This window comes from Epinephelus moara, chromosome 16 (assembly GCF_006386435.1).
Source record: "Epinephelus moara isolate mb chromosome 16, YSFRI_EMoa_1.0, whole genome shotgun sequence".
In the NCBI taxonomy this organism is placed as follows: Eukaryota; Metazoa; Chordata; class Actinopteri; order Perciformes; family Serranidae; genus Epinephelus; species Epinephelus moara.
Window position 1 is genome coordinate 9,169,387 of NC_065521.1, and position 15,514 is coordinate 9,184,900.

A 15,514-nucleotide genomic window follows, 5' to 3' on the forward strand; every position below is an offset into this window, starting at 1 on the left:
TATTTAAATGTAGTCTAATGGGTTTAGCGATAGTGAATTCAGGGCTGCTTCTGGTTTAACAAAAATAATCTGAGCCTGTCAGTGGCAGAACCAGGCACTTTTATTGGACGTTGTTTTTCTTGAAGAAACGCAAGCCAGTTGCCTACAATATAGCACTCATGACCTGGATGACTGAGTATCTTCACCGACAAACTTTTATTGGACGCAAGTTGATGGTGCAAACATGCCCCAAGTGGTTATATTGCAGCCCAAGTTGCTGCTGCTGCTGGCTGCAGTGGTGTCTCTAAATACTGCACCAATTTCAAAAATTGCGGTTCCCATCTTAGTCACTCAGACACAAAAGCATGGGAAAATAGGGTCCTAATGGAAAAATATCGAACTTACCCTTAAATAATACATGTCAGTGATAAGTAGGTCTGCATTTGTCCTGCATTAGTGGTAGTATTATGCAGACTTTTTTTTTTTTTTTTTTTTACATTAATTTCACGTCATGTTCATCTGGTGATTCATCACTGCAAAAAGGATGCTATACCCAGAATTCATCTTTTCATGTGAGTCACCCACTCACTTGTTCCTGCTTCCTCCTAAGCCCCTTTTCCGGTTCATAAGCTCTCCGCCACTTGCCTGTTTTGCCCATTCCTTTCAGAAGCTCCTACCAGAATCTGACTCAGCCATCTTCACTCCCTTTTACTCATTTCTGCTTTCCAGTTTTTTCCATCTCTCACTGTTCAGTCTCCACCCTCCCTTTCAAACTTTTATCCATCACATTATCCCTCCTCACTGATTACTGCTCTTACCCTGTTACATAGTATAGCAGTTCTCAGCCCCTGCCCCTGGGATCCACAGCCCTGCTACTTTTTATCATGACAAGCTAATCAGGGTCAGATTCATCCTTGGAATGCAAGGTCAAAGCATTTAAACAGACAGTTGAATCAGAAACCACTCCTCTAATTCAAACAGCATACTGAACTAGAATTACCGCCTGCTGTTACATACCTCTGCACACCAGTCAAGTTGCACTTACAGTTTACATCCATGCCTGTGAAAACATGGATGCTGCACACACATCTTCCCCCTGGCAGCACAGAAGATCTATACAATCAGCAAAGTTTCAAGGTGGACATCCAAGATTAGAGTCAGTCAGTAATTGTTAAGTCCAGGTGAATGTTTGTGCCAAATTTGCAGAAATTCCCTCAAAGTGTTCTTAAGACACTGAATTGACAAGAATAGGACAGATGGAATGATGGACGGACGGACGGATAGAAATCTAGAAAACATACTGCCTCCGGCCATGGCAGAGGCCTTGTGTCCTCTTTGAGTTCCACCCTACACTGCAGTACATAGCAGCTGGTCTTATAGCATCACATCATCTGACGTCTGCAGTACAAACTGGAGGTGGCAAACAGTACGTGAGCCACTCTGGTGGGTGAATGCGATTAAAATTGCTGCTTTTCTGGAGCAGTGACTCATGTTGAAGCTGGGAAATAGGACAGTGGTGTATCCTGATGATGCCTAATGTGGGTTTACATAGAAATCAATACTTGCAGGTGTTTTGATGGGCATTACATTGCACCAGTGTGTGCTTACACAATCTATCCACAAGAATGAACCATCTGGTAATGTCACCTTGTCCCTAATCTATTTCTGAGCAATCCAAAGGAAAAACAATGAAAGCAGCTTTCACTGCAAAGAGGGACAGTTTGCTTGAGACATGCAGAAAGAAAAAGAGGTGTATAAAAAGCTGAAGACAAACGCAACAGTTTTGAATCTCTATCCTCTTCCTGAGAAATCCATTACTGGACACAAAGCAACATGCAAAGATCACCTTTTTGTTTAAGATATGTATTTACAGAGTTAAAAACAGGTTTCTATTTCTTGTCTTTCTTGTTCATTCTAGTCTTAGAGCATTTTTAGATTTGGCCATCATTCTCATAATAACATCGAACAAGGTAACTGGAAGTGGAAAGACTAGATTAGTCACACATTTTGCACACAAAGAAAATATAGGAGGGAATATTGAAGCTAACAGTAAAATAAGCACCTTTTTTGGTGCTCTTTCTTTCACATTTACCTCCATAAAAAGGGGTTTAGATCATGTGGCTACTAACATTGGATTTGTTTACAACTTCTCTGATCCTTTGATGGACTGTTATGCAGAGATCCAAAGAGTTCCAAATTTCAGCAATTGCTTTGGTGAAAACAATGTTAACAAAATGACTTTTACAAAAACAAGGCCCGAGTCGTAATAAGCCTGAATTACCTTTTAGTATAACATGCCAGTGTGTTGTCAGACACTGGTGCAAAACTTTAAGCCCAGTGACTGCAGAGGTCAAATTCCTTCACCACAATCAGCACTCAAAAGATTCCTCAACTTCAGACTAATGCTTTGATAACACGTCTACTTAAAAACTGGTGAAAGCAGAGGCACTTTAAGATAAACTGATGTAGCAGGTGTATAAATACAATAAGTATAGAGCAGCATTCACATCAGGATAGACATAAAATTAGCTTCCAGCTAGATAACGCATTAAATATCATCTATCAAATACTATTTATAAACTTTTATTTGTACTTCACATTGATCAGGCATCACCACCATAAAAACTTAAGTCTGTACTCAAACATGTTGTCAACCAACAAATAAAAAAGTATTCATTCAAGGGGTGTGCCTTATCATCTTGTTCATGATAATACAAGTACAATTTTAATATGATATAAAAAATTCATATTGTGATACTCGCGATATTTTGACTTGTTGACATGTTGACGTCATACTGTTACCCACGGCAACAACAAGCATGGCTGAAAGCGAAATTATAACCAACTCTGTGGTTGTTCCGGAAAGAGGAGCAGCTGTGGAATAAACTGTGGTATCCTTAGACCTGGGAGTCCTGAATGTTTTATGAACAGCCCCAGACTTCTCAGACTCTTTTAGCGATTTACCGCTCAGAGGGAACTCATTCAGCGTCTCCTCTGGCAGCAGCACAGCATCTCTCCCTCTCCTCTCTCACCTTACGCACACGGAAATTGGTGTCGCCAACTGATTTTGTCATAAACCTTTGGTAATGTAAAGCTATGTGACTCTTGTGGCTCGACAAAAAACTACATATATGTGAATGTGCACTAGTTATGGTATCATAACAGCCTGTCACAGGTGACAGTGTGATGATTAGAGGAGAAATCGCAGAGCATAAAGGTCCAGGTGGAAAACAATAACCAAACAACTCAATCATTTAGGATTTTGTTAAAAGAGAAGTGTCTGTCGGTATATATATATATATATATATATATATATATATATATATATATATATATATACATATATATATAGATCCCAGGGTATTTTTTTTTTTGTATTTGGGAACTGTTTAAATGTGTAATTTGTGGTAGATTTTATTTTGTTGAACTATTAATATGTATACAGAATCTGAATTTCACTCTGAGTTACTGTTGTTGTTTACAAACTAAAGAAATAAGAGATCATTTTGCTTAATTTTTACTGAATATTTGAAGGCAAACTGTTAGGCTGACATGTAAAACTACGTCAGTTATTTTGTTGCAATTCTATGTTTTTAAATTAACAATAACATATATATTTTTTTTTACTAATTTGTCACATTGTCAAGGATATCGTTAACACAAAAATACCCTAAAATATCATGACATTATTTTAGGGTCATATCACCCACCCCTAATTCATTCAGTACACCAACCCAGTTGCCAGAAAAAAATATTGGCATTGCACATTCTGCAAACCTCAGATACATTATTTTTGCACATAATCATATAGCAGATATGTTGAAAAATTCTACGTTTCAACAATGCTGTGGTTAAATTGTAATTAGGTTTAGGGACAAAAACCACATGGTTATGGTTAGGAAAAGATCATGTTTTGACTTTAAGTATCCAGTTATGGGGCACAATCCCTGCTGATAAAAAACAACTAAAGAACACCCACATTTGGTGGCTAAAAATCAACTGGAGACAGTGATGACCTGCTAAAAAACAACAGGTGTTGTTGTTTGTTGGACTCAAACAATGGTCTGCAACTTGGCAGGTGTCTCGCCTAGGTGTCACGCCATCAACTATTCCCTCAACCTCCAAATGGCAAAGTCAGGTTATCTACTACATCAATTTAGAACAGTTGATATGGCAAGCTACAGATGACACAGGGTGAGAGGCGGGGTACACCCTGGACAGGTTGCCAGACTATCACAGCACTGACACATAGTGACAGACAACCATTCACACTACCTACAGGAAATTTAGAGTCAACAATTAACCAATTAACCTAACCTGCATGTTTACATCTCTCTGGGCTGTGGGAGAACGCCAGAGAACATAGAGAAAATCCACGCTGACACAGGGAGAACATGCAAATTCACACAGAACTACCAGCCAGCTGGCAGGTTTGAACTCGGGACCCTTCTGCTGTGAGGCCGTTACATACAAATGTAACGTATCCGCAGTTTGCAGAAACATACAATGCCACCTTTTTTTCTGGGGACTGGGCGGAGTACACACTTGCATTAGAGTCTTGTTCATCCAATTTTTTAAGGATTATGTGATAAAATAGCTACTGGGTAGCTACTAGGGGTGTAATGGTTTTACAAAATTCATGGTTCGGTTACAGTGGTGTCATGGTTTGGTACGTATTTAAAACAACGATAAAAATGGAAATGCCAGAGAAATTTCCCTGATTTTTACATCTTTCTTTTTTTTTTTTTAAATCTTGTTATTTCAAATTATTTATTTATTAAAACTAACACCAGAAAGTATAATATTTTTGGACTTGGAACAATATAATCAATAATATAATTTTTACGATATATAATATGCCATAATTCCCTCTCTAATACCTGTTGTATAGGGCTGTGAAAACATCCACACATTTCTCCTTCAAACAGCTGTCTTTATTCAAGTTTCTCACTAAAATCTACATTTCACAAGATTACCTAAACACGTAATGAGTAAGTATAATATACCTTCGCCCAATAGTAATTTTAACAGATCTTGAACAGAGCTTGACTGCATCATCATGTAACCCAATACAACCTCCGTCAGCTGCGGCCACCAGCTGCTTAGAGCAAACCAACTCGCTCCCTTCCTGCTGATTTCACATGGATTTGTTGTTCACAATGTAGCATTATCAGGGAAACAATAGGTGAGTTTATGTGTCGATCTCTGCTCGCCATGAAAACGCTCTACAGGGACGCCGGCTGCTACTACAGTAGTCATCTCATGACACCACAGCGAAATCACCGGGCCTCTTTGCCAAACAATCATTGTGTTCTTCTCATTAATTTAGGTTTGTGGCCATTCGTCTCGAGTCCTGCTTTTTAGCCTGCACAAATCTGATGAACAGAAAAACATCAGCCACTGTCATCTTAGTATCTTAGTAACCATGTTACAATGAGCTAGCTTAGCATAGCTGCCACCCAGTGTGTCTCACTGGAGTGGAATGTTCTGGTTTGGGGGTGGGAGGGGCAGACAGCATGTTGCCTGTTCCTTCCTGTGGGCTGCCTTGTTGAGAACATTATATTGAACACAGTTTAAGCTATAGATTTTATTTTCCACATGTAGTAGTATTAGTTCAATATGTCATTCAGTTTGTATTGTGTACTGAGCTGAAAGCCTGGTACCAAATGGTTCAATACAAATACATGTATTGTTACAGCCCTAGTAGCTACAGGATAACTGAATATTCAAAAAATAAATTAATAGAAAGAGTGTTTGGCATTAGACTCATGAAGCTTCATGAGTGAAGTTGCTTCCAATTTCCCTTTTTGTAATTTTGAGATTGAGTCAAAATTGCACACACAGTGATGACATGCATCAAGTCTCTATTGTTGGTATTTAAATCACATAAACTGAAGGCTAGTTGTCAAGACACCTTGATTTTTCTCATTTTAAAGAAAGAAAAAGCCATTTTTCAACTGCCGTTCTGAGACAACAGCAAAGACTAGGGCCAGTTTCCGCACCATGGTTGTGTAATAACATGTGTACCACACTGATCTGGTTCATAAGTCAGTCTGTCTTGCACAGCACCCACCAACTCTTAGTGTCTTGCACATGACTTTGCACCTGTCCTCCCCTCCCCTGTCTCACATCCTTGACATCCCAGGTGTACTCAGTGTCTCACCTCATCATCGTGGACCAGCTCCTTCTTCACCACCTTCATGGCATACACCTGCTTGTTTTTCTTTAGCCGAACCAGCAGGACTTTGGCGTAGCTTCCACGGCCGATCACTCGGATCAGGTCGAAGTCACCCAGCCCGAGAGCCAGGCCCGGGGAGAGCTTAATGCCATCGATGCCATCCACTACTGCTTTGATGTCCTGGAGGAGGGTGCAGAGGTCAGAACACTGTGAGTGTATTAAACATACAGTACCTTCACAATAAATATGTATGGTTGAAGTTGAGAGCGTGACAAAGTAAATGTTGTAATGATTGAGAGCCTTTCTCACCTCGTTATCTGCATCTTCTGTTTTATCCACTGTACAGTTGTGTGGTAAAAAAGATACTGCAAACAACAGACACAAAGGGCCACTGAGTTATGATCATGTGGAGCCATTTATAATGTGACAAAAACTGAATCTGTACATTTAAGTTTAACATGTTGTTTGGTTTTTTTGGCCAGCAGAGGGAGGCAGAGTACAGAGAATCAAGTCCAGCTTCTCCACAGGAAAAAACAAACTAGGTCAATCCACAGAGCATATCATTTCAGGGAGCCCCAAACAGACCCCACATCAGCCCGCAGTCTCCTTTTAATGGGATTTACGCCTCTGTTCTGTGGGATCCCATCAGAGAGCAGTAATGTGCTTAGATAACAGTTGAGAGTTACACAGTTACATAAGTGATGACAGTGAGTGTGAGGTGAAGCAACCAGGGTTTGAAGTGAACCTCTTTAACAAGGTATCTGTTCTATTTATTTGTCTTGGGATTACATCATGTGTACTGTACTGTACATGTAATATACAGTGTAAATAGTGTCTTTATTGGTACCACAAGGGAAATATTTACTGCCATACCCCTTTGTAGATCAATTCACAGCTATTTTTCTGCTAATTTAAACACAAGGGAGCTGCGTGTATGGTTTTTGTATGAAGCTGTCATATGGGTTCCACTGCTGCACTGCTTGAGATGTGACGAGCAGGTTGTGGATTTGACAACGACATGACAGAAAGCAAATATAAATTAGCGGTGTGTGAAAAAAATAGCTATAGCATAGTATTGTGATAATTTGCGTGGCAATATTGGATTAATACATGGACATCCGGTATTGATTTTTTTTTCCCATCGCATGAATTATTAATATTGCAAATACAAATAATATGTTTGGGAGCCTAATTGAGCATCATGTTTGTTCAGGCAGGACATGATGTCAAGCTCAGCTCACATCCCAGCTACATCAGCTGATCTCAAGCAGCCCAATCAATTGATGGATCAGCTGATTGATGGAAGGGAGTCAGCTGATAGATCACATGATTTCTGTCTATGCAACCAATTGGCAAATCACATTCTGAGTGCCCCATTTAAACTGCTTTAGCCTGCCTACTGTTGCTGCTTCCTCTGCAAGCTGATTTACAACTTGCCTCCACCCCAGCTCCTCCTTTTCATGTTGTGTCTGACGTGTCTGATCCATGACATTTCTGTTTGTCATTGATGCTAGCTCTGTTCTGTTCCTGGGGGCTCTTTGCTGCTGCTCTTCCTGCCTTAGGCTTTCCATGTAGGTGCATGGAAGGGCAGAGAGGAGTGCTCTCTCCGCCTTAGGCTTTCTGCGTAGGCTCAAGGAAAGGCAGAGGGGCCCCAGAACAAAGCCATACTGCCAAATATAATATTACAAATGGAAATAAAGTTTCACTGGCTAAAGTGGTCCTGACTGAACTACAATAATAAAATCAGTTGCTTTTTCATTCCACTAGATACATTTTGCTGCAATAAAAATGAGATGAACAGACTGAAAACTTTCTCTTATTGGATAAAAGGGATGTTATTGACAAAGTTTTCCTTTGGGGACTAAATTTACAGTAAAAAAAGGTAATAAATTGTAATTTAAATGGACATTGTATAACATTTTCAGTTGTTTACTGGCAAAAATTGATGTCTGCATTCATAAGTATGTCATCATTGGTGTATTATTACCTCCACCAATAATCTGACTTATTCTTGTAAAAGGAGAATTTCGGATTTGTATGTACATTGTGCAGGTAAGTCGTCTGGGGGTCCATAATGTTTCGCCATCTTGAGAATACATTCGCCAGCAAGGGACATACAGCCCCGTCTTCGGCGTTTTCGTTGAGAGCCAGGCCAGCGCTGCGTGACTGAGAAGCCAAAGGAGAGGAGCAACAGGCGCTTCGCTACTACCCCGGCACTACTGCAGCATAACAAAGTCCCACTCTTTGAGCATAATGCAGGATCATGCATATGCAGCATCACGGGAGACGGAATCCTCGTGGCCAAGAAAGCGCAAAAAGGAATCAAAAAGGCAACATGACCGGCAAATTCAAAAAACGAGGGTCAACATCAGGGTAGCCTTTCCCAGGTGGAGAGAGCTGCTGAAGGAGAAAGGTAATGCAATCACAGGCCAGCGCCGCTGTCAGTGGCACAGTGACATGAGAAGAGAGATGAGGTGTGTGAGGTTGAGCCACAAGACGTGATTGGTTTGTTTCGATTTACACCCGCCCCAACAGTCCTACGTTGTAAACAAAGCCAGCATGGTGAGGAGGGGGTTTGTCAACTCGCATCACGTGTGTCTGTGTAGGAGCCTGAATGAATGCTCCATAAAGTATCGGATGACATGGTTTCATCAATGTTACCATAGCTTTTTGGTACACAGAGGCTACCATTGTTGCAATACGCATTTGAAACAGTGAGGCGCTACAGAGAGCTATCCATTTGAATGCAATATATGATTTCAACACTAGATGGGAGGAATGTCTATACACTGTGGCTTTAAGCAATTACAATACTCACTATATTGCAAAACATTTAAATTCGCAATAATATTCTATAGTGACTGAAAAATCGTGATAATATGGTTATCATGGGGTCTCTGGTGACACCCCACCCCCTTATATGAGTGCCTACCAAGTAAGGGTCAGTTTCACAAAGATATTTTAGAGTGGTCTGTGATTCAGGCTTGTCTCCGTTTGGCTCATAAATTAGTCTAATGCAAGACAGCTTCACAAAAATAATGACTGACCTAAACCCAGAAGGTTAGCCAACCCACCAGCAGGTAAACTCTAAATTAAGAGCCGTGTTTGCATGGCAACAATCAATGAGGCCTGTTACAGTTTGCACCAAATGACAAAAAAAAAAAACATGGCTCACAATTAGTGGTTTGTTGACAATGTTCGTAGTGAGAAGGGAAAGAGTGTTTAGACAGCGCAGTCATCTGTTGGTAATACACAGCAATTAATAACTATCCTGAGTATGACTGATGAGTTATCAGAAGCACTGAGTCCTGCCACATGAGACCACAGCACTTCTGCTCTCCTACAGGTCTGCACTGCACTCACACTTTATAATACTGGAGGTATTTTGTATTGTTACACTGAATTTCCATTCCCATAAAATGTACGGTGGAACTGTGGAATTCTTACAGACAGCAAACTTTTTCTGCTGGAATGAAGGCCCTGCGAGGTTTTATAGTCTGCTGTTTTTGCAGTTCACTAAACTTCACAAAGAGACAAAAATATTCTAGGGATTTTTTGGTTTACTGAGGCGGTCGTAGAGCTTTTATTTTACCACCAGCCACAATCAGTTTTCATTTTTGTCCAGCTCCTTCAATTTCACTGTGCATTGCACTGTTGGACAATTTGTGTTATTTAAGTTCCCCTGCAAACACATTTCAAAGTACTTACACTAACACTACTATTTTTGGTGGTTTTTCCACATTAAAAATTTAAAAATCTCTGAAAAGGATCAAGACGCACATTAACTCTTTTTCCGTCACTGAGAAATTCTTAGCCTTCTCCAGCACTGGCACAGTACTACTAGTACTGTGTTGTTAAATAACCAAAATCCAACAAATCCTGATGTAGAATAACAACATCTAGACATTAAGGTATGAAAAAATAAACCCAAAGTCTGCAAAATGTCATTATGTTAATGTACACATGACGTGAAAATCTAATGTTGTTAGACATTTAAAATATCATCAACCCTATTTTTATTCCAACCAATTTATAACGTATGACCGTCTGATGGTGCCTGCTGGGATGGATTTTGGACAGAGAAAGGGAAGTAATGCCAACAATGTCACTTGTGTCGCAGGTGCATGTCCACATACACATTGTCAAAATCCAGTATATACAGTAAGCACTGTCAAGTGTCTAAGTCAAAGAGTCTTTCCTACAAACAGGTATAAAACAATACAGAAAGATATATGAGACATTTTTCATTGTGATGCAACCAGGCAGCCATAGAAATATGCATGAGTTATGTTCAGGTACTGTATCCTGGTAATAGTATCCTTCACTGTGACAGTGGACTTTCCTTTATTAAACTGCTCATCCCTTAGATTAACACTTGCAGCTAACTGGATTCAAAACTGCTTTTTTGCTTTGCATCTCAAACTGCTGCATTACAAATATAACCCTCTATTTACAGTTGCTTCAGCTTATTATCACTCCTCCTCAGGATTCTGTCATCATCACTGTATTCATTGTTCGTAGAGCGACGTTGACGTCTGAAGACCTGAGGCAAAATATTGAGGATTTATCTTGGACATATCAAAAACTGGACCTGATGACATGGCAGCATTCTTCTTGTTAATAAAAAGAAGGTCTTACTTCCATCTGTGTCCTCTGTGTCATCTGGTGGAAGGTCAACTTCTTCACTCTTGGCATCTGAAGGGGGCTCCTGTGATGGCATGGCTGGATCCTGAACAAAGAAATGCAAAACTCCACCTAAATATCCCCTGACACATTCGCCCAAATATCCACTGAAATACCCACTCATGGTTTTATGCTGCTGGAGGAGATGAATCATATTTGCAAGGGAAAAATCTGTATTTAGAGAAAAGCTCTAAGCTAATCTACAGACATATTGTTGCTCTACACTCTGATGACTATGTGGGGGTTTTACTAGGAAAGGCATTTCATCGTTTCATCTCAGAAGGCCTCAAAGTCACTTATCTGCCACTGAAGATTTTGGGGTGATGCTGTGATTAAGAGGGGGAATACCAAATGCTCACAGAGGACAGTTAGCTCAGTACCAGAGCTTCACTGATCTTAGTTAAGATTTTGGACTTAAGGGGCTGAATTTGGGATCTCAGTGTTTGGTCATACGCCTGCTCTTTGATCAAATGGATTGATTACATGGAGCACACTGGTTTGCTGTCACTAAACCTGATGTCTCACTTCAAAAGAATGGGAGGAAAGAAGAGAAGGACGAGATACCAAGACAAACAGGGAGTGTACAGAGAGCTTTATCTGTTTTGTGCATGAATGCATTGATCTCCTTGATCTTTCAAGACGATGTCTGCGCTACTAAAGCAGCTTACAGCACTATACATTACTTTTTTACACATTTATTAGTACAAATGTATGCTGACAGTGGGTATATTTACATGCGTTCTGATATTTCACTATTATTCCAAAAATTACGATATTCTGAATTTAATTTTGGTTATGTAAACAGCATATTCTGTTTGAATAAGGCCTTATTCCAAATGTAGCATTTTCTGATTAAGACCTGTGGGATATGCTGGTATCATTCAGTTGTAGTCTGGATATTTATACACTGTATTCGGACTACGCGTCACAACTGGCGTTTTACCACAGATTGCGACACATGGCCTCTTGCCTGTTTACAGTCAGCTCTGTGCGTTGTCATGGAGACGATGTACACAAACCAGCTAGGCACCAATCCGCAAGGCTGAGGTAAAGATGCATGCCCAAAAGAAAAAGCCAGATTTCTATCTGGAAGGAGAAACAAACCTACTTTATAACATTATGAAAGACTTAGATAGCAACATTAAGGATGGGCAAGTACATTATTGCCCCAATCACACAAAGTGTTTTAGCAGCTGGAGGTGGCTTTTTGTAATTGTTATAAATGAGAATGATGCTTTTTGCTCACATTTTTTTTGTTGCAACGCACCTCGCGTTTCTGTGCTCTAGGCGCCTGCTGTTTTTGCTGGAGTGCTCTGAAATCCTGAAGTTGAAAAAACTTTAACCCAGAGAGGAAAAGCCCTCTCCATGTCATCTCTTTTTTCTTCCTCATCTTTTCTGCCATTGTCTTGCCACAGTTTACAGTTGGTAAACAATGGAGGAGAAACTGGTGGTAGCGGTTGCTGGATACACAGAGCTACACAGCCTGACGATAGATAGCAGGTTGTCAAACTGCCCCCGAGTCATCCAAAAATATGCCTGGAAACGGCCATCATCGAGGTGAAGCTCCTGGACCAACTGGTGGTACTCCCCGTGATCTACCCTCTTTTTTAGGGTCTCACGTACCTACACAGATCTCTGTTTCTCTGTGCCGAACAAACTGTTTGCTGACAGCCTCTCACCCTCAACCAGAGCTACAGCAAGTACCCTCTGCCTCTCCATTTTAGGAACTAGATACTAATTACTGTGAAAAAACCCCAAAACTCAACTGCGGGCGTTACTTAAACCAGAAGTGGGTGTGGCCTAACCAGAGTTTGTTACTTTAAGCCTGAAATTGGTATCAGTTGTTATATTTATTATGTATTGGAAATCTATCAAAGAACAGCCTCAGAATTTAGCTTTAGATCATTTTTGATCACAAGAGTAAGAGAGAAATGAGGATGTTCCTTCATCACAAGTACTGATATTGACATATACTACTCAGGTGGTACTTGTAAACAGTTCAACATCTATAGTAGATACTCGTTTCATCAAAGCATTTGGCTCTGACTCTGACTAACAGCTATTTTTGGATATGCACCTATCGTAATGCTGACCTTTTCAAGAAGGTGGTTGACTGAATGACAGAGGGAGGCTGTGTTCGCATGGCCCAAAAAGTTTGCTAAAACTTCAGGCACGAGCAACAGGTGTTCCACTTTTCCATATTTTGATGTGATAGACAACATGTTAGGGCACGTTAATCAAAGCATGCACGGCTGCATTTAAACAGGAATATTAGTGGAATATACGGTTTCATTAGCCAAAATAAAATAAAAGTCAACTTGACATTTAAAAAATAACAACAAAACTTTGATTCTATTTTTACTTGTGAAAAGAGGATTTCTATACTGTGATTCGGGTTTGATAGGCAGTTAACCCATCTGTTAACAACCCTGAACGTGATGAAAAATAACTCATTTTAATTTAATACAAGATATGAAAAACATAACAGATGAGGCAAGAAACACAAGCAGTCAGACGATGTGAGAGGCTGAGAGCAGTCTTTGTTTCTTTACAGGTGAGTACTATTGTAAAATAACTGAGTAATGACAGCCAAAACTATAAAAATAAGACCCAAGTTGAAATAATCACAATTATGCTTGTCTATAGTGATGCATAAAGTAACATTTGAAAGTCATGAACATGTACAGTATAAGTATATAAGACATGATCAACTTGTGCTATTGTCACATAACACTGTCCTGGGGGGGGGGGGGGGGGATGTAACCTTCATTACTCATGCCAACAACATGTAAGAGCCCGGTCTAAGAGAAACAGGTGAAATTGATACAAACACTTATAAATGCATCACAAGTCCGCGGGCACAAAATGTGTTAAAATTACATGCTGGCAACACAAAAACATGCCAGTGAAAAGTCAGGGAGGATCTTTTAATGTGGTAGTCACGCAAACTAAGTATAACGAGCGGAAGATTTGTGTAGAGCGGGCAGGAGGGGTGGTGAATGGGTCAATCAAACATGGACTCAACCTAGGGCTTAGTGATATGGAGAAAAATATCACAAGATTTTTTTTACTAAATCCCTCAATTTTGATATTGCGACAATAGTGTAGGGTTTAATATAAGTGTTTTTACAAAAAGTTAACAAAACGAGAGTTTTTCTACTTAGATACTTTACATAATTACACAAAGTTTACGTCAACTCCATCCCAAACTTAGTTATTTTAACAGAAACCATGATCTTTTCCGTTCAATCCTTCTGAACACGATATCTCAAGAACACCTTAAGGGAATCTCTTCAAAATTGACACAAGTGTCCACTTGGACTTAAGAATAAACTGATTACAATTTTGTGGTCAAGGGTCAAAAGTCAAAGTCAGTGTGACCTCAAAACATTTGTTTCTGGCCAAAACTCAATAATTCATATGCAAATTATGACAAAACTTTAAACAAATGTCTAACAGGATAAAATAATAAAGTGATGACATTTTATTTTCAAAAGGTCAAAGGTCAACTTCACTGTGACATCATAATGTTCTGCATAAAACACTTTTCAGGCCATTATTCAGCGTCATATCTCAGGAACAGAAGGAGAGACATTTGGTCAGATACTGATTTGTGACACACATCTTGGGTGCCCACCTAGTAACTGTACTGATTGTATAGATCTTCTGTGGTGTTGGGGGGAAGATGTGTGTGAAGCATCTGTTTTCACAGACGCAAATGTAAACTGTAAGAGAGACTTGACTGGCGCGTGGAGGCATACAACCACAGGGCCGTAATTCTATTTTTTTGTTTTGTTTTGTTTTGTTTTGTTTTTACTTTCTTATCTACACCTAACTAAGTGTTTTTCTTTCCCTAAACCTAACCAACCGTTTTACAACAAAACTGTAAGCATTCTTTACAGCCTTTGCATTGGCATTGTTTTGGTGTGGCTCGCACAGTTTTAGCAAACTTCATGCCCACCACCATTAAATGCGGTTTTTAGGGGTCATGTCCATTTCATGTATTTCTCTGAGACTGCTGTCTAAGCTCGATTTCAGTGTTTGCTGAGAGAGTGTGTTGGCGTCTGATATGACAGGCTGGTACTGTGCTGTTTGCTGCTCTGGACATGATGAAGTACTCACCATAAGCCTTTGGCAGGTCTGAGGGATGAGTCGGTGACAGCGCTTATGGACCAGCAGTTTGCAGTTGATACACTTGTAGCCCTGCCTGCCCAGCCCCCATATCCTTTCACTACAGTGGCCACAGTAGGCTTTCTGTAAAACACACACACAACAGGACACACTGACAGGTTAGTCTTGAAATCACACACTGACTGATACAATCACTATTGATTTTTCATCAAGAAATAATCAACAGCAACCACTGACAAATATACAAATGTGATGGGTGTACCGTGACAGGGAAACCCTTTGCAGATGAGATCATACATCAGATTTTAACACAGGTCTACTTTTTTTCTGAGCACTTAGTCCAATATCCACTCGTCTTTAAGCTGCAGTGTTGGTCTCCACCAACTCCTGAGATAAATATCTGTCCTTTTAGCCACTAAATGCTCCACTATGATAACCAGCTTGTCTCTAGCTATGCCTGGCTACTGTTTGCTGCAGGGCAGGTAATGTACACTGTGTTTAGCAGAGCTTTTTCCACTAAAAACAGCTGTCTGCTGCTGCTAG

At 40.0% G+C, this 15,514-nt stretch overlaps 1 protein-coding gene across 3 annotated transcripts in view; it reads right to left on the reverse strand.

Moving 5' to 3' along the window:
* Nucleotides 1-15,514, reverse strand: part of prkcz (protein kinase C, zeta) — a 227,194-nt gene that overhangs the window by 87,021 nt on the left and 124,659 nt on the right. For all 3 annotated transcript variants that reach the window (XM_050065364.1, XM_050065363.1, XM_050065365.1), the window contains exons 6-9: nt 14,963-15,094; nt 10,796-10,886; nt 6,467-6,522; nt 6,143-6,337 (exon numbers count right to left, since the gene is read on the reverse strand). In XM_050065364.1, coding sequence (XP_049921321.1) covers nt 6,143-6,337; nt 6,467-6,522; nt 10,796-10,886; nt 14,963-15,094 — 474 coding nt within the window. The remainder of the gene's footprint in view (nt 1-6,142; nt 6,338-6,466; nt 6,523-10,795; nt 10,887-14,962; nt 15,095-15,514) is intronic.